Genomic DNA, 26,421 nt, shown 5'->3' with positions numbered 1-26,421 from the left:
TAAAAGAAAGGGAATTACATAGTCTCATAGTCTGATAACATGGTGGCAACCTTCAGCAACAATACCCTATTTATTAAACAATGTTGAAAATGATGGCCTGTTCCCCTTGGAGATCTACTTCACATGATCTTTCGCAGCTCAGTGGTCTGGAGCCAAGCTGCCCGGCTTTCAGGCTCCACTTACTAGCTGTGTGACCGTAGGCAACAGCCTCTCTGTGTCTCTGTGTCCTTGGCTATAAAATGAGGATAACAATCTCCTCCTCACAGGATTTTAATACAGATTAAATGAGTTAATATTTTCTAAGTGCTTAGAATAGTGCCTGACACATAAAACTATTAAGTGTTTTATAAATAAATAAAACAAAACGGTAATATTCTGAATGCAAATGCAATTTGCACCCACAAATGCCACCGCAGGAATAAAAGACATCATACATGTTTTAAGTTAGAAAAATATAAGGTAAGGCAAGGCCTTTCTCAAACTTCTTAAAATGCAGTCAATAAGTGGAAAACATATGAAAGTAGAAAACTATGTAAATTCAGTGCTTAGAAAAGTGTAAAAGAATTAAAGTTATCTGTACCCCTTGAAATAAATGACTACATGTTGGAGTACCTCACAACCAGCATTAGAAACTATCATGCTCTATTAGATACAAAGATCATATTAAAAACTCAAGATATCCAAAAGGATTCACTTTTCTGTTTCCAGTTACTATTTTCAATTAAATATTGATTATCAGTGATTAATTTTATAAGTAATTATTAATGGGAAATACTAAAAAACATTTCCATAAAATAAGTTTAAGGTATAAAGAATAATACAATACATATGAGTATTCACCATCCAGTTTGGGGAAAAAAAAAAATTACCCTTACCTCTTATATTTACTCTGTGTCCTTCCCCAAAGTAATGTTATTCACTTATCCCAAAATTTTGTATTTATCATTCCCTTTAGAGTTGTAGTATACTGGTATCCTTAAACAGTATATTACTTCACTTTGCATGTTCTTGAATTTTATATGAATGCAACCATGCTGCATATTTTTCTATGATTTGTTTTGTACCAACAGTACATTCCTCAGATGATCTGAGTTGTTGAGCACAGCTATAACTCATCCATTTTCAGTCATGAACAGCATTCCATTGTATGAATATACCACTTTGCATCCTACTGTGGATTTGAGGGGTTTTTGTTTTGTTTTGTTGTTATGAACAGTGCTGTATGGACTAGACACATCACCTGACATGTCTGTAGAGAGGTTTCCCTAAGACATACTTAGGAATGGAGACACTGGATCATAATGTATGTGCGTCTGCACCTTTATTTAATATCACCAAATTTTTTCTAGTGGGTATTTTTTCTAGCAAGTGTTCCAGTCGCTCCATATTTACATGAACAGAAATATCATTTGGCTTTTAATCTTTGAGAATCTAGGAGAAATGAAATGCCTTCTCATTGCGGCATTTGGTTAATAATATGGTTTTAATATGCACTTCCCTGATTACTCATGAGGTTGAATATCTTATAATATGCTTACTGGCCAAATGACTTCATTCTTTTATGAAGTACACATTTAAATCCCTTGCCCAGTTTTCTGTTGTCTTTATTCCACTGTGTGGCAGATCTTTATTTGTGAATACTAATCCCTATTGTCTTTAGATATCTATTAGTGAAAAGAAATTGTTAATTTTGATGTAGTCACGTTTGCTCATGTTTTGCTCTACGTATGCATTTTTACCTTATTTATTCAAAGTCATTAAAACACTCTACTTTGTTATCTTTAGAAAGTGGTATGGTTCTACTTTAACTATGCCTTTATCTTACCTACAGATTTAGATCTATAATCCAGCCCAGTTGGTTTCTCTAAATATTATGAGGTGCTGCTCCAACTCAACTTTCTTCCACTTAATCAACCAACTACCCCAATTTCTCAAAGAGCCATCCTGTCTCCACTGACTGGCAATACCAATGCTGTTACTGATGATCACGTTTCCTTAATGAGTATCTTACTATTATCCCTTGGATATTTTGTAGAATTTTCTAGTAGCCTGTGTGGAGCTGGTATTTTTGAGAGAGTATTTTTCCTTTATGTTTGAAGACCATTCAATTTTCTATCCCTTCTTGAGCCAATCAATATGAGCTATGTTTGTCTAGGGATTTGTCCATTTGATCTAAACTTTCAACTACAGGAGCATAAAGCTGACCACTCCCAAGACAGCTATGAGAGCACACTCCCTTCTTCATTCCGGAAGCATACTGCTTTGTGACTTCTCCCTTCCCTTGACTAATGTTGCCGGCAGTTTTCAATTCTGTTAGTCTTTTCAAATAATCTGTTTTTAGTTGCACTGTTTTCCTCTCTGATTTACTTTTGTTTTCTATTTCATTAACTTGCATTTATTTCCTTTTTATGTTACTTGAAGGAGTACTCTTTTATTCTTCTTCTAATTCTTAAGAATTCAGTTATTATTTTTCAGCCTTTAGTCCTGTAAATAAGCATTAAAGTCTACAAGTTTCCATAAAGTACCACTTTAGCTATATCACACAACTTCTGATATATAGTATTTTATACTATTAAATTATAAATATTTTCTAATGTTCTTTTTGAGTTTTTCTTTGGCCCAAGAGTTATTCTGTAAATAATACACCTGAATTCCCAAACATACAGGGAAATTATGTTATAGTTATTGTTATATATATTGTTATGTACTTATAGTTAATGGCATTGTAAACAGAGAATGCAGTGATGCCAATATACTGAAATTTGTTAAAACTGGCTGTATTTGACCAGAATATTACCAGTTTTTTAAAATGTTCCCCATGTGCTTGTAAATACTATTATTAAAATCTTCTATATTTTTGTTGATTTTTCTCTGCTTATTCCAACACTAATAAGCAGAGAAATTATTTTAAATTTATTAAAAATCAATTTAAATCTCTCTTTAGTAAGGGAGACTGTTTTTAATAACTTACAATGCTGATGGATTTGCCTGTTTTTTCTGTGGTCCTATCTATTGTTTGCTTAATATATTTTGAAAGCATATTATCAGGTACACAGCAATTTTAAATTACCGTTCCTTTTATCTTTTTATCATTATTTGGTGACCCTCACTCTCTAGGATAGTTTTTTTCTCCCAAAGTCAACTTTACACAATATTAACATAGCCACATAACACAACCTTTCTTTAGTAAGTATTATCAGGCATGTCTTATGTTTATCCTTTTTATTTTCAAGTTTTTATATCCTTTTTAAAGGTATGTTTCTTATAAAGAGCATATAACTAGATTTTGTTATTTTAGCCAATCTGACAATCAGTTTCTGTTAACAGGAGCATTTTTCCAATTTATATGCATTTAATTTTTGATATATTTGCATTTATTACTACTACCTTATTTTGTGCTTTCTACTTGTATCCCCTTTTCTATGTTTCTTCTTCCTTGTCTTTTTTTAAAAAATTGAGTATTTTTTCTCATTCTATTTCCCTCCTCTACTAGTTTGGAAGATACACATACTATTTCTAGATTTTTATTCCTATCTCAGAAATTTTAACATGAATACATAACTTACCAGGGTCTACAGCTTATCAATAATTTTACCCTCCTCCCAAGTTTTACAGTGTTTGTCTAAACCTACCCTTATTTATTATTTCCTGGGTTTTCTATCCTTACATCTCAGACCTTCCATCTGCAACCACCTTCCTTACCTGTGAGACTACAGTGATCAGAACTCAGAGAACATAGCGGTGGAAGTATGACCACGACTGATAACTGACTGCTGCCTCAACCCAATACACTAAGGACAGGTGGTAACCCCAGGCTCTGCACAATGCAGGTGACCATGAACAGGTGGGGGTTAGTGTGGCCCTGAACCCTGAAAATAGCTAACACCTTGCTTCCCTCCCCACATGCCTAAGGTACTTCCGAAGAACAGACTGTCAAAGTCTGCCTTCCTGCCATAAACCATTTTTGAAGTTAGTACAGTAAAACTCCACACTCGTCTACTATGGATGCAAAGGAGGATGCTCCTCACTCAAGAAACCAGCTTGACACGGTAAGAGCTAAAGTTACAAAGCATCTTATAACATTTCAGGTTTACTAGTGTCACACGTGGCATTAAGTTTTATTATGTCACACATGGTAAGTTAAACATATAAATAAGGTACAAAAGGTACAAATGAATACTAGTAAGATGAGATTAGTTAAGTTTTTAAGTTTTGATTTAAAAATACAGTTTATAACATACAGAGCACAAAAGCCCCTTAATTAACATAAAATTAGATCCAATGTGAAATACTTAGAGAACATATATAAATAAGATGGTATTTTTTACATAAGAATTATTACCTTAGCGGTTGAAACATGATAAAAGTGTGCTTTCTCAGCACTAGGTCTAGAGAAAGGCACTAGTTTTCATCTATCCTGTAGCATACAGTGTAATTTCCCAAAGAAGCTTGAATTTTTTTTCTGTTTGTTTAATAAGAAAAACACACACCAGTCCTACAGCTATTTTGAATCAGAAACATTCAGGTAAACAAAGTGTCATTTTATTTGGAATATGAAAGTTTTGTAGATGCCTAGTTATTTCCATGTAGACAGTAAAAAAGCCAGCTCACTTATCACCCTCGTCTACCATAGGCAAGCAGGTACTGGATCATGCCAGCCAAAAGAATGGCAAGCATCATCTACCTTATTTTATTAAATATCTATGGTAGAGAACTGATGACAAAGTACATATAACAGGTTCACGAGATAGAGCTCTACCCAGACCATTAAGAAGTGCCAGAAATAATCTAGAAAACTGTCTCATAATAATAAACGCAGAGGATTTTACATCTTTGGAGAACCATAATTAACGGCAGTAAAACCAACTTATTCCATAGGACCGTAAGTCCACAACACATTTGCATGGGTTGTGATTTACTGATTTGAAAAGAGGAAAAAAATAAAAATACAAAATTCCTCAAAATAGTGCAGAGCTCAAAAGTAGCCAACTTGGTGCACAGATTTTAGCAATCACCTCCAACCAAGGCCACTTCTGCTTCTAGTGAAGTAAGCATTTTATTCATAGATGACGAAGCGGTAGTGGTGACAGTCATGATGGTGGCCACACCATCAGAGCAATTACTATGTGACTCTCTTAGCGTTATAGCATACAAGCAAAAACTCGGGAACACAGGAAAAATCAGTGTTTACTTTTATACTTTTCCCACTTCTAGTAAAGCAAGCATACATCTTCTTGAATTTTTAATCATTTAACATTTAATACATAAAGAAGATGATGAATTATATCATCGTTGTCACTCTCTGCTTCAAGACCTTTGGCAATTCCCCATCACTTCCAAGATAAAAAATGATCATGGCAATACAAAGCTTTCTTTTCATTTGCTTCCCATCTAATTCTCTAGCCTCATCTCTAGCCATTCCTCCACTCACCCTACAGAGTTTGCCCAAACATGACTTGCAGGTCCCACAGTGTGTGTGTGTGTGTGTGTGTGTGTGTGTGTGTGTGAGAGAGAGAGAGAGAGAGAGAGAGAGAGAGAGAGAGAGAGAGAGAGAGAGAGAGAGAGAGAGAGAGAGAGAGAGATGCTTTTGCACATACAATACCCTGTCTGGAATATTATTTTCCACATCTTTACTAAGACAACCGACACACATCTTTTAAGACGTGGCCATCCCCTCCATGCGTGTGGGACAGAATATCACATCAGTTACCAAACTAAATTCTTAAGGTTTGTTTTCCTATGTTTTTTCCCTAGTACACTGGAAGCTCTTCAGGGCAACATACCGTATCTTTCATCCTAAGAGTCTCACTGCCTTGCACGCAGTAATCCATCATGTTCATTCTACAGATGAACACACTTGGGCCCAAATAAATTGAATTATTTTCCCAATTTCATAGGCCAATTAATGGCAGATTTAATATTAGAATCTAAGACTTCTATCTTCCAGTTCAATGCTCTTTCTATAAGTGCACCTAAGGATACCAGATCAGAAGGAATTATGCATTAATATCTATAATGTTCAAGCCAGACACAGAGCTAAATGGAGTATAAAAAATGAGAGCTTTACAAACAAAAATAAGATACAAGTTAGTTATAAAGAATTTTCAAGGAATAAGAATAGGTGATAAAAATAAATAGAAAAGTTAGATAGAAAAATACTATCTTAAAAATAAGAATCACATAGGAGTTAGTCCAGTGACATATAAACTTTTTAGGACATGAAAAAGATAAATAATAAGTAAATAAATATATCTGTAATCAACTTCAAAGTAACTAAACATTTTTTTCCTTAAACAATATAAGGGGTAAAGTATGTAGCTAAAAATCAACAAGATCAAGCATTTATGCCACGGTAAAAGGAAAGTAGCCTTATTTGGTGTATAAGTTACCTTTTATGGGAAAAAACTTATAGGAAGCAAGATTTTAACTTAAATAAAAAATTAAGGGCTTCCCTGGTGGCGCAGTGGTTGAGAGTCTGCCTGCCAATGCAGGGGACATGGGTTCGAGCCCTGGTCTGGGAAGATCCCACATGCCGCGGAGCAACTGGGCCCGTGAGCCACAACTACTGAGCCTGCGCGTCTGGAGCCTGCACGCCGCAACAAGAGAGGCCATGACAGTGAAAGGCCCGCGCACTGCCTGGAGAGTGGTCCCCGCTTGCCGCAACTAGAGAAAGCCCTCACACAGAAACGAAGACCCAACACAGCCAAAAATAAATAATTTTTAAAAAAAACAAAAAACACCAGTCCAAGAAGAATGAACTGAAAAAAGCTCTCAATTGAGTAAAAATAATATTAACCAACTCAGATGCATATACACTTTTAAATATTATAAAATATATAAAAATTTTAAATAGTCTTTCAAGTTACCCTTGGGGCAGAGGGGAGCAGGGCAATAAAATTCTTCTCCCAGGGTTCACCTTCATTCAACAAGCACTGAATGCCCACCATGTGCCAGCTCACTGAGAGGCAAGAAAGGGCAGTGGCTAGGAGTATAGACTCTAAATGGATTCAAATCCCGCTTCTACTGCCTATCAGCTGTGTGAACTTGGGTAAATCACTTAATCTCTTTGCCTGTTTGCTCACCTACAAAAAGGGTCTAAAAACCGTAACAGGATCACTGTGAGAATCAAATGAGCTAGTCAAATGTAAAGCACTCAGAACAGCACCTGGCAGGCGGAGAGCAGTAGGTGCTGTACCTGCCACGTCATTACTACCACTCGACCACCCCCTGGCATGCCAGGGTGAGGAAGACAGTCTCCATCCTAAAGGAAACCAGGGTCAGGTAGGGAGGATGACACAGAAACACACCATAACACAGCAGAAAAAGCACAATAATACAAGTATAAAAGATGGATCCACAGGTGTAACAGAAGAGAATTAACTTTCTCTGACAAATGGGAAAGGGATCACGGAAAGCATTTTAGACAAAGAAATACCTGAGATGAACTCCTGTCCACCTTTCAAAACATACCAAAACGTATGGGGTAGTGGGAAAAAAGTGTGTACCAGGTAGAGGGAACAGAAGTACCTCCAAAGACACGGAGAAAAACCCAGAAATCTGTAGGTCAGAGGGGCCACCAGAGAGAGGAAAGAAACAGCAGGGCAGGACCATAAACCAGGGCCTGGGATCTCATGCGAAGGATCTTGGTTTTGTCCTGTAAGTTAATAAAGATCCAAGGAAGGGGTTTAATTGGGGTAGTGACTGAATCAGACTTTTTCCACAGAGATAATTTTGGCAGCAGCCTGCATGACAGACCAGAGTAAGGAGAAGTTAACTGGCTAGTGTAAGAGTGAACTGCTAAGCTCACTGACACCACACAGGAGTAAGAGACCACCAAGAGAACATCCACACTCAGCTCAACTCTGGCTACTCTCTCTCAAGCATCTTTCCCGGAAACTTTAGCCTTGAATGTCTCCATGAAGTCAAAGTGTGTTGAGGACATAGAAAACTTGAAAACGTTGACTAGACACAATGAAACTGCGCTCAGTTTAAAAATGTATAAAACCAGGAAAGCAGGATTTGTGTTCCTCTACAATCAAGAGCTTTGGTTCTTAGTCAGGTTCTGAAAAATATTCTTAAAAACCTCAAATAGAAATTCTCATGCTGAATTTTGATGAGTAAGATCAAGTTTTTGTCTCTTGCAAACTATTCAAGGCTATCTCAGGCAGGATTGCAGATGAAGATCAAAACAAGGTAGAGACAAAAATTAACCTGAAATGGATCACAGACCTGAATGTTAAAGCTATAAACTTAAAACAAAACAAAACATAGCAGCAAATCTTCCTCAACTGGGCAAAAATTTCCTAGAATACAAAAAGCACAAAGCCTAAAAGAATAAAATTATAAACTGGACTTCATCAAATGTGGTACAAGCCACAGAAAGGGAGAAAATATTTTCAATATCTATATACAACAAAGAACTTGGATCCAGAATATAAAAAGAACTCTTGCAACTCAATAATAAAAACACAAGCAACCCAATTAAAAGTAGATAAATGGTTAGAACAGATATTTCACAAAAGAAAATACAGAAATGGCCGTTAAGTACATCAAAAGATACTCCAACATTATTAGTTATCAGTGAAATCCAAATGAAAACCAAAAGGATACTACTACACACCTACTGGAATTGCCTATTTATTTTTTTTAACATCTTTATTGGAGTATAATTGTTTTACAATGGTATGTTAGTTTTTGCTGTATAACAAAGTGAATCAGCTATATGCATACGTATATCCCCATATCCCCTCCCTCTTGAGCCTCCCTCCCACCCTCCCTTATCCCACCCCTCTAGGTGGTCACAAAGCACCGAGCAGATCTCCCTGTGCTATGCGGCTGCTTCCCACCAGCTATCTATTTTATGTTTGGTAGTGTATATAAGTCCATGCCACTCTCTCACTTCATCCCAGCTTACCCCTCCCCCTCCCCATGTCCTTAAGTCCACTCTCTAACACCTGCGTAGTTATTCCTGTCCTGCCCCTAGGTTCATCAGTACCGTTTTTCTTTTAGATTCCATATATATGCGTTAGCATACAGTATTTGTTTTTCTCTTTCTGGCTTACTTCACTCTGTAGGACAGACTCTAGGTCCATCCCCCTCACTACAGATAACTCAATTTCGTTTCTTTTTATGGCTGAGTAATATTCCATTGTATCTATGTGTCACATCTTCTTCATCCATGGAATAGCCTAATTTAAAACGTGGACAAACGTTTGCAAGGATTGGAGCAACTAGAACTTTCATACACTGTAAAAGGTGAAATGTTAACAAGCACTTTAGAAACTAGTTTGCAGTTTCTTGCAAAGTTAAACGAACACTTACTACATGATCCAGCAATTCTACCCAAAAGAAATGTAAGCATATATTCGCAAGAAAAATTGGATGTGAACACTCATATCTGCTTTATTCTACAGCAAAGAACCAGAAACAACTCAAATGCAGGCATACCTCGTTTTATGGCACTTCACTTTACAGCACTTCGCAGACACTGCGGTTTTTTTTGTTGTTTTTTGTTTGTTTGTTTTTTTAACAAATTGAAGGTTTGGAGCAACCTTCTGTTATCAGATGATGGTTAGCATGTTTCAGCAACTAAGTATTTTAATTAAGGTATGCACACTGTTTTTTAAGACAATGCTATTGCACACTTAACAGAGTACAGGACAGTGTAAACATTTTATATGCACTGGGAAACCAAAAAATTCATGTGACACACTTTACTGTGATATTCATTTTATTGTGGGGGTCTGGCACCAAAGTCCAAGGTCTGCCTGTAGTAAGCCCATTGTAGATGAAGAGAGAAACCCATCCCATCACACAACGGACGACTACTGAGCAACGTAGAAGGAATGCACTACTGACACACGCAGCAACACGATGGAAACGTTACGCTGAGCAGAAGAGCACAGACAGCACATACTGTATGGTTCTGCTTATATGAAACCCTAAAACGGTAAATCTCACCTTTAGGGATCAAAACCAGATCAGTGGTTGCTTGGGCAGAGGCAGGGAGGACTGACTGAGATGAGGTACAAGCAGGAAACGTTCTGTATCTTGACTGTGGTGGTGGTTACACTGGTAGCCACAGGCATGTCAACACTCACCAAAATGTTACATGCATACTAGTGTGTACATACAGCCTTCCTCAAGCTAAAAAACATATACAAATAGCTATAAAATGAAGCTTCAGTGTATAATGCAAATTATACCTCAATAAAGTTTATTAACACACACACAAAACAGGGTAGCGTTTTAACTTTTGTCTTAGGATTGCCTTGATCCATGAGCACAAGAACATACTATGTCTTAGGAAGACATACAACTGTCTTCTTCGATATATTCCAAACTAAATGAATGAAACCATGAAAAGTTGTGGATGCCACATTCATTAAGCTACTCAATTTTTTTTTTCATCTTTTTTTGGAGTATAATTGCTTTACAATGTTGTGTTAGTTTCTGCTGTAAACAAAGTGAATCAGCTATACGTATACATATATCCCCTTATCCCCTCCCTCTTGAGCCTCCCTCTAACCCTCCCTAGCTACCCTCCCCAGGTCAAGGTTCTTTGTTTTATGCAATAGAATAACGCTGGGACATTACCCTTGAAGTTCAGGTCAATATTATACATACAGTAATATGGTGAGGTCTCTCTCAATATAATGCTCTTTAAAAAAGAGTTCAAGGCAGCCTTCCTCAAGCTAAAAAACATATACTAATAGCTATAAGATGAAGTTTCAGTGTATATTACTATTCTATTACTGATTTAACAGACAGCCTTGTTCTTAAGGCCAGAACAACTAAACAATGTTTAAGGTCAAAGCTATAGAAGCAATGGACAAATTTTATAACAACATCCTTTTAGATGGCAGTTATGTCAGTTAAAGTTAATTGTGGACAAGAGAATAAGGAATTAAGCGTCAGTTGATGCAAGATGCATTTAAAACAAACATAATCTAATAATATAAATAAAACTTTAAACAAACATTTATTGAATGCTTAAAACTGGGCTAAGCGCAGTGCTTCATAAACTCTAAGGTTACCATCCCCATTTTACATATGGGAGAATTCAAGCATACGGAGACTAAGTAACTTGGCCAAGGTGACTCATCTAGTAAATTACAGGATCAACTCAAACCCTTAACCACTATGTTTGCTCCCCTTCAGAAAGAAACACTATATTCAAAAATTGAACTCCAGATTCACCAGAGACCTAAATATGAAAGGTAGAACTACAAAACAATCAGAAGAAAATCTAAGAAAATATCTTTGCAATTCATGGATTAGGAAGGACTTCTTACTACCCACAAAGTCAAAAATTTGACAGATGTAAATATATTAAAATTAGGGATTTCCATACCGTAGTCAAAGTCAACAGGTGACTGGGATTACTATCTCAAACACACAAGGAATTCTAGGAAATCAACAAGTAGAAACCGAACCAAAAAGAAGGGCAAAGAGTATGAATAAGCCAGACATGGAAAGGGAAACTCAAATGGCTAGCAAGGATATGAATAATCAACCTCACTAGTAAACAAGAAAATACATATTAAAGCAACTACAATATTCTATTTCACAACTGTCAAACTAGCCAAATGCAGATGTTGTACAATACCAAAAGCTGACAAAAATGTGAGAAAATAGGAATTTTTATGTAACACTGGTGAAGGTAAAATTTGGTGTAGCCGTTTTAGAAATAATCTGGCAGAATTTAGTGATATTAAATATGTGACTAACCTATAACTCAGCAATACTATGCCTGGATGTATGTTCCCAGAGAAACTCTTCCACAGCCATTGGCAACATGTAAAAAGATGATTTTTACAGAGTTATTTGTACCCAAGAGTTGGAGTCAACCTAGGCATCCATCATTAGGGGAACTGATGAGTAATTGATAAGTGTTGACACAAACCATGAAATACTGCACAGCTGGAAGCAATGAACTAGATGTACTTACAGGAACATGAACAGATCTCGGACAACACGGGGTGGCAAAAGTAAAATATACAGCAAAATATCAGGTATACAGATGCAAAACACACAAAGAACTAGATAATTTTACAAGGACAGAGACATAGCCAAGGACATTTATAAGACACATTACATTGGGTGGCAGTGAGGGTTGGGAAGGACAGGGTGAATGGGAGTTGAGGTAGGGAATGAAGAGGGAAAATTACAATCCAAATAATGGGAGTATGCCTCTAAGCAGACCAAACCAACTCTCTGCACCCGAAATGTTTTAAGTGATATCGGCACATCAACTGTTAAATTTGATAGATTTATGGGAATAGATTAGAAATCCATTCTTATGAGATGATTGAGTATTCTACACAATACATTTGGTTTTTACTATGACAAATTTGAAAATTCGCAGCTTCTAGTTCTTCCTTGTTATCATCATAGATAAAACGGTCTAATAACGGAATACCAAGCTACTAGCCTGGGAAGCTGTAACCTGGTCCAAGCAAACTAGTAATAGGAACTTGGCAAAGTCCTTTTACCTCTTTGAATCTGTTTGCTTATCTGAAAAAACTGGATTTGGATGATTGTCCAGAATCCCTCCAGCTCCACAATTTCTATTTTCTTAATTTTTATTCATATGAAATTATTTTCTCTCTGCTCCAACTATTCCCTCCCCCGCAACCAAAAAAAAATAAATAAAAAACAAGAGTATCAAAAGAGATTTAGAAAAGTGATGTAGCAATAGGAATGAATAGCAACTTAGCTTTTTAGGGTAGAAAGGAGAAAACATTAGAGATACAGTGATGTCCAGAGAGCCTTTGCAAGTATCTAAGTCAGAGTGACATTAACTTGAGCCCAGGTTCAGACACTGTATTCCGTTAAGGATTTTACTACCCACTATTCCACGCGTCACCACTGCCCCTTCTCAAAACACACATTATAGTCTCGTATAGAGTTTCTACTTGAAGGCCCTAAATTGCAGCTTATCTGTATCAATTTTCAGATTAAAAATGATGATTCCCTAAAAGTCCCTTCCATATTAAAAATGTAAGATTCCAAGAGAATGACGAATTTTTTAATCAACAAACTGGTCACCCTGAGCATTTAATAAAAAACCAAGCATTCAATTAGATCTGTAGATTAAATGGATATAAAAACATTAAAAATAAGGGAAATTAGACTATATTGTGGCTTGGTGACCATGAAGAGTAACTGAGGTATCTAAAGAATAGTGGTGTCACATTTTATAAAAAGAAAATTGATATCACAATATTTAAAATATCTTAAAAGCTGGAATTAGAATGTACCTAAAATTTTGAAACTGGAACATTTTAAAAGAGAAAAGAAATGTCTTGCAATATTTTTAGAATACAATAATAAACATGAGAAACTGACATCATTCCCATATTTATCTTCATTCACACTGAAGTTTAAATATGGATGGGGAAGGGGCGGGGGAAGGGGAGTGGGAATTAAGAGGTCACGAAACATCTGTTCCTAATAATTCCAGCACAGATGCAGTTGTTTCAGCAAAAGCGAGGATGAAGGTCCTCCAGGCTGCCCTGCTATGAGGTCTTCCACCAACAGCTACAGTGCAGACCCCAAACCCTGCACATCAAGTCCCAGGAATAGAGTTGACTGTAGGAGAAAAAATGTGTACATGGACAATTAACTGCATTCCCTATGTCTACCGAGCACCTGTATTAAATAACAAGGAAACGTTTGACGAAATAAACGAGAGGAAAACAACCTCTTAGAGAATGAAAAATAAGAATCTAATAAAACGTTTCATAGCTGTAACACAAGCATGGACTTGAATTCCGCTTTTTTGGCTGTTCCTTCTGGAATCTTTGGATTTATCTACACCTAAATGATATACTCCAAAATACGTTTTAATAAAATTAATGAAGTGAGTTGAAAACATTAAATTTTTTTCTCTGAACACAATCCACAGGCAAACTTTACTCATTAGAGAGCACCGTGCTATTTAAGTATGTTGCCATACTTCCAAGAAACTCCGTTTCAGGTTAACAAGCAGCATAACCCACCCCATCACGTGCACAGCATACTGAAAAACTGTATTTGGTAAAATCGATGTCCTAAGAATGTTTCCTTTGCAGACACAATTCTTCAAACGCTGTCCCAAAGAGATGTCTGTCAAAGGGTACAAACTTCCAATTATAACACGAATAAACTCCGGGGAACTGATGCACAGCATGAGGACACTAGTTAACAGAACTGTATGCTGTACGTGAAAGCTGCTATGAGAGTAGTTTTAATGTTCTCACCATGGCGACAACAGAGTGTAATTATGTGAGGTGAAGGGTGTGTTGACTAACCTTATCATAGCAAACATGTGCAATATATACATGTATCAAATCATCACACTGTACACCTTAAACTTACACAATGTTGTACGCCTATTACATCTCAATAAAGCTGGAAAAACTTAGAAAAAAAGCCACTGTCCCATCCAAAGGAAAGATTATTTCCTATAGCAATGCTTGTATAACAGATCACATTTAATTTTAACCAGGGTTGCTACAGAACTTTTCCTACTATGTGTATATCCATTTATTTTCTACTCTTAATATAACTAGTTTAATGATCATTTAGCTAGTTATAAGCACAACATACAGCCTTTTTAAAAGTATTTTTAAAAATACATTTTATTATATTTCCTAATCAGAGTATCTTTCTAATTTAAAAATTTTTACTTTTCTTTCAACAATGAACTTTTGTTTTATTTAGCTTATAGCTCTATTAGAGATGAACATACATTTCCCCATAAATTAGTGATCATACTGCAAGGATTAAGAAACCTTTTTCAGTCCTAAATACTATTTCTACCATTTCACCAAGTCTTCTAACCTCTCATTGCACTTCTGCACACCAATGCGTATCTTCTTCCAACATCTGCATGACTTTTCTTCTCCTCCATTGCAATTCACTACAGGTAGTTAAGAGTAGCTAACAATATAATTCCACATGATATTGCATCTGTGTTTACATCTGGCTCTAATCACATGCTTAGAAGTGATTTATACAGGGGAAACCAAAAAAGGAGGAAAAAAAAAACACAACTATGAGAAACAATTAAGTTATTTTAAATGTATCATTCCCAACTTGATATAACTTTCTCACCACACACTTCAAAGTCACTGAAATTGCAAACATAGGGTATGGCATTTCAAAAACACTGGATATAAGAAAGAAAAAAAAGTACTAACCAAATATTTCATATGCTTTTATACTAGAGTCATTTTAACAAGTGATTGGTGCTTTCAATTTATAAGATAGTTTGAGTTTTGCTCCATGGTACAACTGTATATGTCATGGCTTTGTGGTAAAGTTCCTCAGTTCATAAAAAAATAAGTTGATAGTAACCAAACCTATTCACTACTGAGCTCTAGGAATTAGAAAACCACTCTCAAGAACTGTGTCAGGAAATGTAAAACTATATTTACACACACACACACACACACACACACACACTCTCTCTCTCTCTCGAAGAACTATGACACCCTAAAATGAGAAATTCACACAGGCTTACCTGATAATTCACATAATTCCTACTTATTTCAAGATAAAGAGTATTACTGTTGCATTATGGTACTGGTGTTGGTGCATTTACAGAAATACCATTAAAAAAAATTAGGGAAGTAAATACTTCTAACATTTGACCTAATGAAAGGCTTCTAAAAGTTTACAGTAACATTAACATAATTATATAGACACAGGCCAAAAAGACATAACTAAATACATTAAATCTCATGCAATATAAGTTACAATACCAATTTATATTTGTTGGAAAGTAAGAATTCTTTGAATACAAGCATACAATAATTAGTAAACTACAGAGACTCTTAAATGCATTTAAAACTTCAAAACAAATTTACATTCCTTAATTTACAATTGGTAAATTTAAAATTTATATACTACCTGATTCTAAATCTTAATTAGAAGGGGAAGGAAAAGATAAAAATCGCTAACATCTGAGTGACCGCTGGTAAATACCTTCTTCAGTAGTTGTCTGCCAACCCATGTATAGTTTTAAGTCTATGTAAGTTATGAAAAAATAATTACACAATATCACCGATCAGTTAATTTCCAATTTTCTTACCATATTCAACCATTTACATTTTTTAATGTCTAAAAATATATATTTCCAGGGATCTTACCGTGAATGAAAAAGGAGATTAAAAAATATAGTAAGAATGCAAAATAAATATGGACCAATCATTACATATTCTTCTCCAAACCTAACAACATAAAACAAAACTTTCTTTAAAAAAGCAGTAATACAACTGGTCTAAAGCAAGACTAAATTGACAGCAATCTCAGTTGCAAGATTTAAAAAGACCAAATTTATACAACTGTTCAAGCTAAAACAATCCTACTTCTTTCCAGTCCTAGCAGACTAGAAAATGCTTATGCCTAACTTACCCAGGGCTAGTTTTAAATAAGGGTAAGACCCGGAATTATACTGAAGGTCCCTATCAAAGCAGAGGTCCCAAATCAACAGGAGATAGACAGATTCATGGTATCCTACACCAATAATCATTTTTGTTAGCATCCTCTACTGGTGGTTTCCAAAGACAGCAAGTAGAAATGCAAATGACAGAAGATATGTACCTGTTAGTCCATCTAGAGTGAATTAATCAGTATGTGGTCATCAGCAGCTACAGTACATTTCTCAAACAGACAAATAAATAAGTAACCACAAAGAGTAGAAGTGGAAAATGAGAAGGCAGATTTTTAAAATACAGCAAACAAAGCATTACATTATAAACGGTAAGAAAAAAAAAATCAATTTAAGCCACTAACATCATCACCATAGAGTTACTACATAAGGTTTCAGGCTTTGGCCAAACCTTGCTCAACTGTTTTACCCCTGTCAAGTTACATTACCTGGTGCTCCCATTAACATCCTACTCTGCAGATATATTCCGGAAAGGAAATTTAAACGTTTTACTGAAGGCTTAGCAGAAAATCTGCATGCCTTATTTTAAAATGAAAAATTATTTACATATAAATTACAGCATAAAGTATCTCTATGACCATCTCCCACTGTATACATCACTTATTCCTTCATTAAAAAGATTTAAGAGTTAACATTTTCCAAGCGATTCTCTCCAATAAACAACTGCAACTTAAATATGACTGCGTTGCTAAGAAATCTTAACCAGCACCTATCCTGAGGTTTCACAACACAATGGCATACAACTTCATTTTTAATTTGCAAATCATGAGGCTTAATCAAATAGCGTGGCTGTAATAATCAGCAATGGATGAAATGCATCTGAGAACAAAAAGAAATACAAGGACAGAGCCAACACTGATGAAAATGGAAGATACCTGTAGTAGCACAGCGCTATCTGAAACACCTTTTGTTTTCTGAGAGTGATGCACACTGCAGACGAGACATTTTGTGCTAAACAGCCCCAAATCTGTTTCTCTAATAGTAAACACAAAGGAAAAACACTGACAGCAAGCGCGGTAAATAAATCGCTCCCTTGAGAATGAAAGCAGCAGACTGGAGGGGCTGACACGCGCAGGGGAAAACTAAACACCATCTTTTTCTACCTGCGCAAGTTGCCATTTGCTGCAGCCGTCCAGCAGCTCTCTTTCCTGCTGATTTCAAGTACCTTTCGGGATCGCTTTTTCCCCCTAAGTCAGCTGTTGATATGCCTTATGGGTGTAATATTCGTATCACAGGATCTTTAGGAGGAAAATCCATCCTTTCCTGCTCAGGTAAACATGTTTACAGCAGCTGCACAGACGCTGGGTGGTTCAGACTCACATGTCACACACATGTCGTCAGCAACAAGAAAAGCCCCTTTCTCTGGCGACGAACATTTTAAATAAGGTAAAACGCGAACAGCCCTTTCCAAACCAACTTACCTTTCATAAAGCCACAGCAGCAACAGCTCGATATAGCACACACAATTTGACGCTAAAACAGGAAATTAAAATTGCAATAGCCTGTGCTCCGCTGCGGCCGTAACAAGTCATCTCTCCCCAGTGAGGACGCCCAATATTAGTTATCGATCATAGCTAACGGAGGTCTTTAAAATGCAAATGTGTATTTGGATAACTAACACCGTTCATGAAAGCGGTGATTCTAATGTCGACTCGAATATATATTGAAATTACGTTTACGATTGGAAGGAAACATCTTGAAACCGCCTAAAACCTTCGTATCTGCTTCGAGACAGGAAATCCCACACAAAATCTGAAATTGCCAGGAAAGGTTACAAAACCTCGCGTTTCGCATCCCAGAGGGGAGGGAGAAAGGGGGCCCGGGCGTGGGGGTGGGGCGAGCGCCGGGGAGTTCTGACTTAAACCCGCATTTCCTCATTTTCTGGCGGACACGGCGATCCCATTTCAGGCGCCTTTATTTCCCGACTCTCAGAAACTCGTTTTAAAAATAACGCAGGAACCCACACGAGCCCCTCGGTCCGCTAGGTCCGTGCAATTCCTTATATAGACTCGGCCGCAGCCGGCGGCAGGGCCGTTGCCGCCCATTATTCTCCAAACAGGTACCGGGCGGGCGGGGGCCGCGCTCCAGCCTCGGCCCTGTCGCCGCAGGAACTGTCCAGACAATACCCACCAGCAGACGTTCGCTGCCGACCGGTGGGCGAGCGGGCGGGCACAGCGGCGCCCGAGATAAAAAGACATGCAGTCAACTTACACCGTTTCTCCCAACTGCAAAAGGCGACTGTGCAAACCACCACCACATGTTCGGAGCTCGCGTTCGCTCTCTCGTCATTATTGTTATTTTTCTAAACTCTCACGCCAGGCAGGGCGTGTGTGCGTCCCCAGCGCAACGGCACTCATCAGTAAACACCGCGGCCCGCAGCGCAGGCAGCGGCGCCCCGCGTCCGTCGGTCCGGCCGCCCCTCCCCCACCCTCCTTCCACCCGCGATCCGGAGCGCCGTCCAAGCTCCGTTCGCCGGCTTCACGCCCCGCGCGTCCGGCCCAGGTAACAACTTCCCCAAACCGAAAGAGCACAAGGGAGGCGCACGCTCGGCACCCCATCCCGGCGCGGAGGAGGCGTCCTCCCGGGCGGGGACCTGTCTGCGGTGCTTCCCGGTCCCGAGACCAGGTAACAACTCCGCAAACCCGCCGCCCCCCGCGGCTCCCGCGGCCGCAGCTCTGCGCCCGCCCAGCCCGCCCGCCCGCGCCCCCGCCGGCTCCCCGCGGGACGCGGACCGCGCTCGGGGCGCGGCAGCGGCCGCGGCCGCGGGAGAGGAAGGGCGCTTAGGCATCCGCGCCCCGCGCCGCGAAGCCCCGTCCCGCGCCGAGCGCGCCTGGCCGGCCGGTCCCAACTTTACCGCCGCCGGCCCGGCCCGTCCGCCCGCCGCGCGCTCCGCGCCGCCCGCGCACACGCGCGCACGGACGACACGCAGCCCGCGGCCGCCGCGTCCCGCCTGCAGCCCGGCCCGCCCGCCCGCCCGAGCCGCGGGGCCCGAGCACCGGCGCCGGCGGGGCTGCGGCGCGCGGAAGCCACTCTACACAGGCAGCGCCGGGCACAAGTTAGTTCCTCGGCTCCAGGGCCTCGGCGCCGCGGGGACGAAACGCCGAGGGCGCCGAGGAGGAGGGGAGGGGGGCGCCGAGGGGCACAAGAGTGGGGAAAAGTGCGAAAAGAAGCAACAGCCGCTCCCCCGGAGCCCAGAAAAGTGGACGCCGCGTCCCGGCCGCCCGCCTGCGCCGGGGATGCGGCGGCGGCGGCGGCTAACGGTCCAGCGAGGCGGCAGGGGCGGCGGGAGCCGCTAGGCGGAGAGACCAGGTAAGAGACATAACGGTTCAGGGAGAGCGGGCGGCCGCGGCGCGGCTCCCGAGGCGGCGGCCCGGAGGGGGGCAGAGAGCACTACTTTCTACTTTCCCACTCCACTTGGCCCGTCCCTGCCCGGCCGCCCCCAGCCCGGCTCGCCCCCCTCGCCCCCGGGGGCGCCCCGGCCGCCCGGCTCCCCCTGACTCCGCCGCTCCCCGGTCCCCTCCGCCACTCACCGTTATTGCGCCGCGGGTTCGCCTGCTTTCTGCGCTTACACCTGGGGCCATCCGCCATGATCCTCTCGCTTGTGTCTAAATGCTCGAGTCACCTCCTCCCCCTCCCTCCCTCCCCCTTCCCCCCCGCCCCTCCGCCTCCACCCCTCCCCCTCCCCACCGCACCTGGTTTACGACACTCGCGGCTTTACGACATCACCTTCCTTACACCTAGAGCCGCTCGCTCTACGGCCGGAACCTTGTTGCTAGGGAGAGGACGGTTTGCGGCCGCTGGGGGAGCGGCCGAGTTTGCATTGAGGGGCGAGGGAGAAGTTTCCCCCAGGTGTCGCGGGCTGGGGGCGGGGGCGCTGGGGAGCGATGCGGACGTGGTCCGAAGGGCGACTGGCCGTCGGAGTGAGAAAGGTAAAGTAGGAGGCTCTGAACCGGCCACACCCGCCGCGGCCGCCAGGGGCACGATCGGGTCTGGCTGATTCTCCCCGGGATCCGGTGTCCTCGGAGCTGCCCCCGGAGTGGCCGGAGCGACCTGTCCTCCCTCCTCCTCACGGGGGGCTCACGCACCCCGGGCCGCCCGGGGACGCCCCGGGATCGGGGGCAGGCAGGTCCGGGGAGCGGCGAGGGGCTGCTTCGGGACACGCGGTGCCCGGGGAGAGGCCACCTGACCCCGCACGTCTGACTCTCTGCCCCTCCTCGGACGCACGGTTTTCCCCCGCGCGACCTGGGATGGGAAGTGACTTCAACGAGATAGAAGTCCAGCTGGAGCGACGGAGGGGCGAGGAGTTCCGCTTGCGAGCCACCTCGGCGGTAACGCGGCCTGAGTAATGCCCACGCCGGCCTGTCTCACTTCCTCCTCCGCGCCGGGCGCTCACCTGCTGTCACCTCGGCCGCCCCCGCCCCCGGCCCCGGCCGGCCAGATCCGAGGCCTCCAGACTTAGAGCTGAGGTTATCAACAGGCCGCGATTTAGTACCTAGACGGGCAGCTGTGGCTGCGAATGACCTTCCGGCAAGAAACGAGGGCCGGCGGGGGCGGTCTTCTCTGAGGTCTTTGTACAAGTTCGGGGACTTACGAAGGGCCACGTAGATAACACCACAAATACCAAGAAAGTCAGGTCTTAAGTGCTCGGTAGGGACTTAGCTTTCCCCTCCTCCCCGCCTTCAAATGAGGAAATGTCTTTGGGACCAACCTTACGGAATAAATGAGCCGGGCTGCACTTCGAATCGTGCAGTTCCAAGTGAACACGGTAAGAGATGACAGAGAAATTGAGGAGACCGGAGCGTGACGAAGTATGAGAAATAACCCAGTCACCTAGCACAGTGCTGTCACAGTAGGTGCTCAATAAATTCATGCCTATAATTTCTGCCGTGCCTATGGCAGGACTTTTTTATTATGTTAATCTTCTAAACACTCTCCAGACTTTTAGACGATTCGTTAATAATCTCTTCAAACCTTTCAACTGAAATAAATTTACGGCTGAAGTCTGGTAATTTAAAATTAGAAAGTTTAATCCTGAATATAGATGAAAATTTTCTCTCCCACGTTTGCTTTGGCATTTTGAGAAGTGAATGCATTATTTATTGGTGCATGAAATGTGACTGTAAATATCCTTTGCTATACATTATGTCTATATGTCTGCTCCCTTCCTCAAGGCCACAACTAGAATCATCCGTCTTAATGATCATCTTAAGTACAGGCAGCCCTGCCTTTTCCTCAGTACCATGTTAATTGACCTTGTACATGTGAGAACCAGAGCCATGGTCGTGCTTTGCTTGGTTCAAGTGGTGCTTTTTCCCTGCCCTCTTAAGAGCTATGTGATGTTCTTCAGTTTCCTTCTGGATCAGCTTATAGACTTTATCCTTTGCTGGCATCTCCCCGCTCCCCCCGCCCCAGCACACAGGCACACACACACACACGCACAGCTTTTTTACAGCTACCCTAATTTCCAGTCAGAAAGGAAAAAACAAAACAAAACTTTCTAACTCTAGTGCACATTTCTCTTCCTAAACTTAGGAAGTGTCACACGTCATTCTGAGGTGCCTGTCCTGATCCCCCGACTAGGTTTCTTCAGTGTTCATCCTTACCTTGAAATCAGAGAGACAAAGTCAAGGCATAAGCCAAGTGGAAGTCATCTTCCTTACTTTAGTGGTTACTGGTTTAGTTAGTTTGGGCCAGACTATTCAACTTCTTGAGGACAGGTACCTTTTTTGTGTTTTGTTTTTGCTTGTTCATTTCTGTGCCTTCAGCACCTAGCAGAGTACCTAGTCACATAGCAGATGCTTGATAGGTAAATATTTCTTTTAAAAGTTAGTATCATTGACTTTTTCTGAATCTCTTCTCGGCTATAAAGTAAGGGTTGTTTATCTGCCTTCATCACATTAGTTCTTAGGAGCAGTTGAAATCATGAATGTGAAAGCCGTTTTCTGTCGTTTATATTCTGCCTTATTTTGAGACTAATTGCTCTTGATTTTAGATTCTCCATAGTCATTTTTCCCAAATGATTAATCCCGATCACTTCTGGTTTTTAAATATGCACAGGAAGTATTGATGTTCCAAATTTTCTAATACAGAATTTCAATTTTGTAAAATCCTACAGTAATTAGACATAGATTACAAATTTAATATGTGGTTAATGCGCTTTATTTACTGTAGTGTTCCCAAAATTATTGAACGCTAGACTGGAAAGAAAGCAGGCAAAAGTAAATCTCAAAATAGATTGCTGCTTTAAACCTGATGCGTATGTGATGGTTGCTTATCTCTTACATGTAACTAAAGAATTGGAAAAAATCTTTAGAATAACTTTAGAAAAGGGATTTCTAAATAAATGTGTTAAACTTTAGGTTTATTTAGTCAATTATACCTCAATTTTTTAAAAATTAGGCTTACTTTATTCAAACATGGTGGGGATACTAGTTAGAGTTTAGCATGTGTCCTGTATTGTTGCTGGTTTTTAGTAATCGTAGTGTCATTGTACAATATGTATCCAGTATGTGCTCCTAGCTCTCATGTCACTGAAATGGTAACACTGCTTCTAGGGAGCACTGAGATTGCACGTGCTGAAGGAGAGGTAGACGGCTAAAAATGAATTACTGTCATCTTTTCTAAATTTACAGGGAAAATGTAAATGGGTAGAGTATTTTCAATACTGAGTTTTTTCCTATAGCTTTTTCATAAACCCCTTGCACCTGCTGTTTGCGTTTCATGTAAGATTCATGTACAAGCTAGGATAAAATTTGACATAAAATTATTTTAAGTTTAACCTGTACGTACTGCACAGTGTTCCACATGGAGCGTATGATTTCCACGTACCTCACTTCCTGAACACACTTGAGAAGTAGAGCATAATGTGATTCTATAATCTTTGTTAAAATAAGAAATCAGTTATTTTCACGGCAAGTTAATATATGTATTTCATGAAATAAGTTGACTTCGCTAACGTGTCAGGCTTTAATCTTAAAGTCTTGAGACATGTTGTCCATCAAAGGACAGCATGGAGAAGCCCCTGGAGAGCGGCCCCGCAGTCCGTGCTCCGTAGTGACTCTGGGTGTACATGGGTCGCCATGCATTGCAAGAGGGCAGTTCACCAAATTCTGTGTCACCAGATCAGGAAGGAAACAAGGCTACGGGGTGGCACAGAACCAACAGTTGTCCTGAGGACCCACACACGCTTTTCAATGATGCCTCCCAGGAGGTAATAATAGGGACAGGTGTTTTCCCCAAACCTCCCTGTGATTTTATTATATATTGCACCACAAAACTGTTTTTCCCTCTCTGGGGAATAAGGCCCCTATTTTTAATATAAGTCTGTGAAATGTTAACCCATGGAGCTTCTAATCTGGGGAACAGTTTTTCAGGAACCTGTCTAACATAGAGAGATGTTAAATATAAATAAACGTAGAGAGAGAGATGTGTGAAGGCTGTTAATGAACCTCCAAAAAGTAAAGCTGATCTTTTCCTTAAAATCACAGTGATTAAAACGATTGCATTCAAAGGCTGCCTCTACAGAAGATAGATTACAGTTTCTGTTATTGAAATCACTTGTGAACATTAGTAGCATTTTTTTTTTTCTTATACTTAACAACTATAGGTAGGTGATTTGTACTAGAGAGAAGGAAAGCAACATGCGTATTTTGGATTTGAGGGAATTTTAAGACTCTGCCGTGGTATCGGGGTCTGATATCAGGTTTCTGATATTCTGTTTTGCTGTTTTTTCCCCTTTGTCTCGATGCATTTCTTTTCTCTGGCATCTTGGCTTATTTTTAGCAGCTGACTGGTTCTGCTGCAGAGTATTGCTATTTCTTTGACCTACAGTCCTAGCCTTCTGTATTCCACAGACCTTCAGTTATAATCACTGCCACTATTCAATCCTTTGAGTGTTCGTGTTAAAAATATTTGCAGTCAATAACAGGTTTTAGATGTCCCACCACGGTGTTAAACTCACGTGGAAAAGTTGGCGATGAGAAACACACTGTGTTCAGACACAGCCACAACTTTAAGGCGCCTGGTCGGGCCCTTCAGAAGTGCTTTCGTCTTACGCCTCAGTTTTTCTTCGCTCCCTCTCTTTATCCCACTTACATAAGTAGATCACACCCGGGCCCCTCTCTGCTCTCTCATGTTTTAATCGTTCTCTTCCTCCATCTTTCTTTGTCCCAGGTCTTGCCCAGATCGGTTTGGATCGATTCCCTTTTTCTTTTTGCTCAAGGCCTTTTGAATCATCCCCACCCTGTGAAGTATCAGTACTTTTCCGTATTATGCTGGTTATCCTTTGTCCCTCAAAGTCCAGTCTCTGCCTTTCTGTGCTCTGAAAGGCTGATTCCTGTGGACCACATCACCCAGGCTCCTTTGCCCTTTGGTTTCTATTTGATTTCAGCCCATTTGGAGGCATTGGCAGATGATCAGAGGAAAGAAAGAGAGAGAGGTCAGGATATTAATTTCACCTTCCCCCACACTCCCTCCTGCCTGTCTGTGGCTTTTGGCAGGCGCCTGGCTCCTCTACCTAAGGCCGTGGCTCGGGTCAGACAGTCCTGTCCCATGGCTACAGGTCTTGGCAAGTTCCAGAAACTGCGCCTTCCCTTTGTCCTTTCAGGCCTAGAGAGGGTAATGGTTTCCTCCTGCTGTGGGTCCTTGGGTACTTTATCCCTTATTGGTTCCCCTGAAGCCTGCCCACGTCCATGTAAGTAGTCTCTTCATCAAACTCTCTGCGATTTACCCTCGGGGCATGCCATCTGCTTCCTGTCAGGCCCCTGAGTAGCACACATCTAGAAATAAAATACGTTTTTAGCCTTCTTTTTTTTTATGATTAAGCATTTTTCAAATTTTTATTTATTTTTGGCTGCATTGGGTCTTCGTTGCTGCACGCGGGCTTTCTCTAGTCGAGACGGGGGGCTACTCTTTGTTGCGGTGCGCGGGCTTCTCACTGCGGTGGCTTCTCCTGTTGCGGAGCACGGGCTCTAGGCGCGTGGGCTCAGTAGTTGTGGCACAGGGCTCAGTAGTTGTGGCACATGGGCTCAGTAGTTGTGGCGCACGGGCTCTAGAGCGCAGGCTCAGTAGTTGTGGCACATGGGCTTAGTTGCTCCATGGCATGTGGGATCTTCCAGGACCAGGGATCGAACCTGTGTCCCCTGCGTTAGCAGGCGGATTCTTAACCCCTGTGCCTTATTTCTTATTAGTCAAGAAGTCTGTTTCCATCGATTACAACACTAGAGTTTGAATGTCATGTCATCACTGACAGGCATATACTCATGTTCTAATAGTGTACATGCAAAATCTGGCAAAGCTTAGGAATGTGCCAGAGTCTATGACGTCGTAATTATTGTTACTGTTTTTGTAATGAGGGCCCCTGCCTTGGTTGATCTAAAAGTAGGAGAGACTACTTTTATATACTTAAAACCGTGAGTGGGAGGGCATCACAGCACTACAGTGTTAAGGTGGAGGTGGCTGGTTGTCCCCATAGGTTTCTTCCCCTTTTAGTAATGGAACCCGCCACACTTGTCACGTGGCCCCTGGAACGGCCGTTGCGCGCACCTCGCTGCTGCTGTGCTCTCAGTCCTGGCCCGTGAGATGTGAGTGGTGCCCTGGCTGATGAGGTCCCTCCGGAGGGAGCGGTTCACCGTTCCTTAGAACTCCTCTTCCTGCTGGCTGGGATCAGACCAGCTGACGAGAGCGCCTTCAGGTTAAGGAAGGCACAGCAGCAAGACTGAAGGAGCCCGAGTCCTTGACGGTGTGGCAGAGCATAACCAGCCCTCGGCTTCTGCCTCCAGAGCTCTGTTACAGAGAGACAAGTAAACTTCGATCTTCTTTCAGCCGTCATTGTCTTAGGTTTTCTGTCATATGGAGCCAAGGTTAACCTTGTCCGATGTGTTGTAGGTATTGTGTTAGTTTCCTGTTGCTGCTATAAAAAAATTACCACCAACTTGGTGGCTTAAACCAACACAGATGTATTATCTTACAGTTCTGGATGTCAG

At 41.2% G+C, this 26,421-nt stretch overlaps 1 protein-coding gene and 1 long non-coding RNA gene across 9 annotated transcripts in view; one reads left to right on the top strand and one right to left on the bottom strand.

Moving 5' to 3' along the window:
• Window positions 1–20,052, bottom strand: part of ZEB1 (zinc finger E-box binding homeobox 1) — a 192,987-nt gene extending 172,935 nt beyond the window's left edge. For all 7 annotated transcript variants that reach the window (XM_061177919.1, XM_061177955.1, XM_061177936.1 and 4 more), the window contains exon 1: window positions 19,969–20,052. In XM_061177919.1, coding sequence (XP_061033902.1) covers window positions 19,969–20,026 — 58 coding nt within the window. In that variant the 5' untranslated portion in view covers window positions 20,027–20,052. The remainder of the gene's footprint in view (window positions 1–19,968) is intronic.
• The window catches only part of LOC133081659 (uncharacterized), a 99,456-nt gene continuing 91,976 nt past the window's right edge, over window positions 18,942–26,421 (top strand). Inside the window, exon 1 of one of the 2 annotated variants that reach the window (XR_009698892.1) lies at window positions 18,942–19,063. This is a non-coding gene — a long non-coding RNA (uncharacterized LOC133081659). Of the gene's footprint in view, window positions 19,064–19,501; window positions 19,748–26,421 lie in introns of those variants that run through there. The other variant, XR_009698891.1, reaches the window with a different exon arrangement.

This window comes from Eubalaena glacialis, chromosome 2, assembly GCF_028564815.1.
Source record: "Eubalaena glacialis isolate mEubGla1 chromosome 2, mEubGla1.1.hap2.+ XY, whole genome shotgun sequence".
Taxonomy (NCBI): domain Eukaryota; kingdom Metazoa; phylum Chordata; class Mammalia; order Artiodactyla; family Balaenidae; genus Eubalaena; species Eubalaena glacialis.
This window is presented reverse-complemented; position numbering and strand designations above follow the sequence as displayed.